This window comes from Propithecus coquereli, unplaced genomic scaffold (assembly GCF_000956105.1).
Source record: "Propithecus coquereli isolate 6110/MARCELLA unplaced genomic scaffold, Pcoq_1.0 Scaffold77, whole genome shotgun sequence".
Taxonomy (NCBI): domain Eukaryota; kingdom Metazoa; phylum Chordata; class Mammalia; order Primates; family Indriidae; genus Propithecus; species Propithecus coquereli.
In genome coordinates, this window is record NW_012153840.1 from 1,973,520 (window position 1) to 1,978,606 (window position 5,087).

The 5,087-nt window shown below is 50.9% G+C and overlaps 1 protein-coding gene across 1 annotated transcript in view; it reads left to right on the top strand.

Moving 5' to 3' along the window:
* AGMAT (agmatine ureohydrolase (agmatinase)) overlaps nt 1-4,728 on the top strand; it is a 25,821-nt gene extending 21,093 nt beyond the window's left edge. Inside the window, exons 3-6 of the mRNA XM_012662481.1 lie at nt 1,277-1,325; nt 2,404-2,599; nt 3,281-3,460; nt 4,636-4,728. Of these exons, the coding sequence (XP_012517935.1) occupies nt 1,277-1,325; nt 2,404-2,599; nt 3,281-3,460; nt 4,636-4,728 (518 nt within the window). The remainder of the gene's footprint in view (nt 1-1,276; nt 1,326-2,403; nt 2,600-3,280; nt 3,461-4,635) is intronic.
* The last annotated feature ends 359 nt before the right edge of the window (nt 4,729-5,087 follow it).

Here is a 5,087-nt window from a genome sequence, read left to right on the forward strand (position 1 = left end):
GGCTCAGAGGGTAGGTAATAAATACAATACACAAAATTACTAAAGGTTTCCCTTTGGGAAAAGTCTGTTCTCAGAGTAAACAAAGAACCTTCTGAATTTTAAAATATGATTTCCAAATGATGCTTGGTGGAGGCACAACGCCAGGGAAAGCATGTTCACAGGCGGGTGGGCAGCCCAGAGAGGAGGACGCGAGTCAGGGCGCTGGGAAAGGAGGCACGAAGGGAAGTGAGTCCCCAGAGCCTTGGCTTTTCGGAGTGATCCGTGCCCTGTTCACGTCAGGTTTTACTTCCTCGTAGGGAACACCGCCCTCCTGGCAGCCAACCTGCTGTTCGAGATGCTGTGTGCTCTCCCCAGAGTGACAACTGTCTGAGTCTTCTCTTCAAAACAGACTGCACTGCTGACAGATTCCCACGAATTTATGAGTGAGCAGTCTGAGTATGAAAGAGTTTATGCCAATAAAACTTTCTGCTAAAAGTCTCATCGGTGGCTGTGAAATCAGGATATTCAGTAAAACTCTAATCCAAACAGCTAACATTTCTTTTCCTTTTTTTTTGATACAATCTCCCTCTGTTGCCTGGGCTAGATGTAGCATCAGCCTAGCTCACAGCAATCTCAAACTCCTGGGCTCAAGCAATCCTCCTGCCTCAGCCTCCCGCCCAGCTAATTATTTCTTGCTTTTAGTTGTCCGACTAATTTCTTTTTTTTTTTTTTGAGACAGAGTCTCACTGTGTTGCCTGGGCTAGAGTGCTGTGGCGTCATCCTAGCTCACAGCAACCTCAAACTCCTGGGCTCAAGCGATCCTCCTGCCTCAGCCTCCCAAGTAGCTGGGACTACAGGCATGCGCCACCATGCCCGGCTAATTTTTTCTATATATTTTTAGTTGTCCAATTAATATCTTTCTAATTTTAGTAGAGACGGGGTCTCGCTCTTGCTCAGGCTGGTCTCGCACTCCTGAGCTCAAACAATCTGCCTGCCTCGGTCTCCCAGAGAGCTAGGATTACAGGCGTGAGCCACACGCCCGGCCCCTCAGCCTTCTGAGTAGATAGGACTAGAGGCATGTGCCGCTACGCTTTTACGCCTGGCCAATTTCCTCTTTTAAATGACAGTGACATCTTAAGCATTCCACCAATGAACAAGATCTTATTTTAGCTGTGGTTACAGTTCCTCAGTCTAAAAGGGGGGCAAGATTGGGTAAATCTAATCCTATGTAATAATTCTAGTTCCATGTAATAATCCTATCTACATTCCAGATGTTTTCTTTTTTTTCTCTTTGCAGGTGGAGATCACACAATCACATATCCCATATTGCAAGCAATAGCAAAAAAGTAAGTCCCAAATGGCTTGGCCCAAGCGAAGTTTCAAACTCCAGCAGCTGGGGAATGAGTTGTTTGCTGCCACGTGGCATAGGGTGACTGCTACTGGCTCCGGTTGTTGGGGGTGATAGGACATTCCCAACTGAGTGGTTTCTGGGGATCAAAGTTAAGGCTGAACTCCAGGTGTCTCTGTCAGTCACCAGCTGGAAGCCAGGACAATTTATTATTAACACTTCTAGCCGCCCTCCCTTGCCCTAGATGTGTTGTGATATGCATGCTCAGCATTTCCAACCTGCCTCTGTTTTTGGAAGATGAGCCCCTAGTGAGATACACAACCCCAGTTCACTTCAGTTTCTGTTTTGTTTCAACTGCCAAATACAAATACTGACAGGCACAACTGGGGAGCTTGCTCAGAGGCCCTGTTTTCTCCTGAAAGGGCCCCTTTCCCAGACAGCGAGAAGACTGATTTTCCAGTAGTGGAAGTCTTACCGGGGATTGACTAATTTGGGCCAATTTAATTTGAGAAAGAGACAGAAGGGCCGAGGCGGAGGGTGGCAGCTCCAGGATTTGTATATGGCAGGAGCATGTGGGTAGCGTTCTGGTTGCAGGTGGGTGGGTACAGGTCTTTTCTCAAAGCTGCGCTTGCCTCCCACTGATTTGGATCATGTGTTTATTTGGGGCAGGGGTTGATGGAGGTTATGGAGGGAGAGCTGGGTCGAAGCTTCCTCTTGGTGCCACCGCTGGAAAAAGGGTGGCTGATTAGTTTAGCCTTCAGCCGAGCTCACCCCCGAGCCTCCACCCTTCACTCTCATCCCTCTGCCCGCCCTGTTTCTGAGCAAAGCACATTCTGGGTGATAGGTAGTGGGCGGCAGCCAAAGCACATGTCTATTTTCTGCCTGACTTCTCTGCACTTATTGTTCGTCTGAGATGGATGCTAAGTGAGTTGAAGACAGAAACTGGTTGCGAGGCAGGTAATTGATGCCAGCCCCTCTGTGGCTATGAATTGTCATCAAGGTTTGGTGGCCTGAAGGGTGGCTGTGCTAGGGCCCCACAGGGAGGCTGGGCCTCTGAGCTGCTCTGCTGTCCTCAGGTATGGCCCTGTGGGGCTGCTGCACGTGGATGCCCACACGGACACTGCCGACAAGGCCCTAGGAGAGAAGCTGTATCACGGGACGCCCTTCCGCCGGTGTGTGGACGAGGGACTCCTGGACTGTACGAGGGTGGTGCAGATTGGCATCCGTGGCCCCTCCATGACCTTGGATCCCTACGGATACAACCGGAGCCAGGTGACAGACTGAATGCCCCTCCTGCTCGCCTCTGGCCCCTAAAGCACCTCTCGGTCCATGGCCTGCCCCTGGCAGTTGTGGAGCCGACAGGGGCTTTAGGAACCAAGGTCAGAGAGTGGGGACGAAAGGCTGAGTTTGCATCAGGAGGGTCACGTGGGGCAAAGAGGTGTGAGGAGGTTAGTTCATGAGGCACTAGGGGACAATCGCTGGCGGGGGGACAAGCAGAAACCAACCAACTGCTCGGATGTTGCTGGCTTGGAAAAGAGATGAGGAGGTTAGAACCCAAGGTGAGCGGCCACCTTCTTAGTTTCCATCCTCGTGCCCACTAAGCAGAAGAGCTCTCAGGGAAACACACAGGACAAGACCCCAGTAGGAAAGGCCCAACTCCCTTGCTTTTAGGGCATCATGGCCAGTCTTCTGGACAGAGCCGTCCAGAAAGTGCTAGCAAGCTTCTCTCTAACCCCGACTCCGAGGTCTGCCCTGACCCTGCTTCCTTACCAGGCATTGTCCCTCCCTTCCTCACCTGTACAGTGGGGACAGTATTCCCCTCCTCATGGAAATGGAGGGCCAAATGTGACGTGCACGTGAAGAGCTGAGCATGGGGGTGGCACACAGGAAGCGCCTGGTCAGGGCTGCCACACAGATGCCTTGACCTCCGCTCTTCCATCCCGGCCTCCGCAGGGCTTCCGGGTGGTCCTGGCTGAAGACTGCTGGATGAAGTTGCTGGTGCCTCTGATGGGGGAAGTGAGGCAGCAGATGGGAGGCAAACCCATTTACATCAGCTTTGATATCGACGCCTTGGATCCTGCCTATGCCCCAGGGACAGGGACACCTGAAATTGCTGGTCTCACCCCTAGTCAGGTAAGGAAGCTCCGCCAGTGAAGATTCCTGGGGGCGGGGGTACTTTATACCCCACTTTCCTGGCACCTGTAGTGAGTCTTCAGGAACCAGGATAGGATTTTCAAAGCAGAGCACCTGGGCCGTCAGTGTCCTCAGGGCTGACGGTAGTTTGCAGACTCCCTCATTGAGGGGTGACTGATTTGGGCAGGGCCTTTGCTTTTTACCTGGCATGTATTGTAGCAGTCCTTTATTTGGTCTTCCTGCCTCCAGGCCGTGTGTAGTCGGCTCATGGGGATGGTGTTAGAGTACCCTTCTTAAGAACACTAAACTTACCTTTTGAGGATTGAATTTAAAAAGTGTTATGCAACGGCATTAACTACCAAATAGCTCAAGAGTTTTAGAAACACCCAATAAAGCCTGAACAAGCTATGCTGAGCGTCAGTGCCGGGAGGCAGACCTGGCTGTGGCTACGACTAGAAGCTCCAGGAGTGCCTGACGTGGATAAAGAGCAGGTGCTCGAAGATACCTGTGAGCAAATGAAGGCTGCTGAAACCGAATCGATTGTCTTACATCCTCTAAGAGAGGGGGATGGGCATAACTAGCTCTCTTGAAGTCATTCTCTGTTGCCCTCAGAGGGATTTCTGGAACACAATTCTCATCCCTCTGCTTAACTTTCTGGGCTTTTTGTCTGCAGGATGGGAACCCTTTCAGACAAGGCCACTCTCTTCCTACCAGCCCCCCTCACTTATCCTGTCCTCCGGCCACATCTAACTACTTGCACCTCTCCCGTCTTGAGGCCTTTGCCTGTGTCTTCCCCTCTGCCCGGAATGCTCTTACCCCTGCTCAGCCAATCCCGTGAACGAAGTACTTCCACCTTTAGGAAGCCTTACCCCACCTCTCCAGGCTGCTACCTGTGCTTATACTGTTCTGGGCTTGCTTTTCTCGAAGCCCTTAAAGCATGACATGGAACCCATTGGTTTACTTGTCTCCATCATCACACTATAAAGCCCTCAGGAGCAGGGACTGTGCGTTAGTTATTTGTGCCTCTGGTAGTTAATAAATGCTTATGGAGGGAAAGCCAACGGTTCCAAGTCAAAGGGTGGGCACGCGTGGGAGCAACCCACTGGAGCCACTACTGGTCACTTTTCACCGTGAACGATGACCGCTGTCGGCAGCTCAGTCTTGATCTTGGACAGGCTCTGGAGATCATCCGCGGTTGTCAAGGCCTGAACGTGGTGGGCTGTGATCTTGTGGAAGTCTCGCCGCTGTACGATCTTTCTGGTGAGTGAGCAAGAGGACTGATCCGTGGGCAGCTGCTAGTTTAAATTACATTCATCTAGTTAGTAAGTAGAAAATGGATGGGTCCCCGTATATTAATACAATTCAGGGAACCTGCTGAGCATGTCCAACAGTGAAGAAAATAAACCCATTACTGCACACCACGCACACATGAGCTCATTAACCCTAACAAATGCCCTGGGAGGTAGCTGAGTATTATTAGCTTGCCCACCAGCCAGCAGAAGAGAAAGAAACCCCCCTGCAGTTTAGTGACAGGGTGGCGCAGTTCCATCCTCCTTTGATATTTCATTGAAAAGTGAATTCTAAAGCATAAATAATATATATTCGTATTTATCAAGTGGGGAGTTAG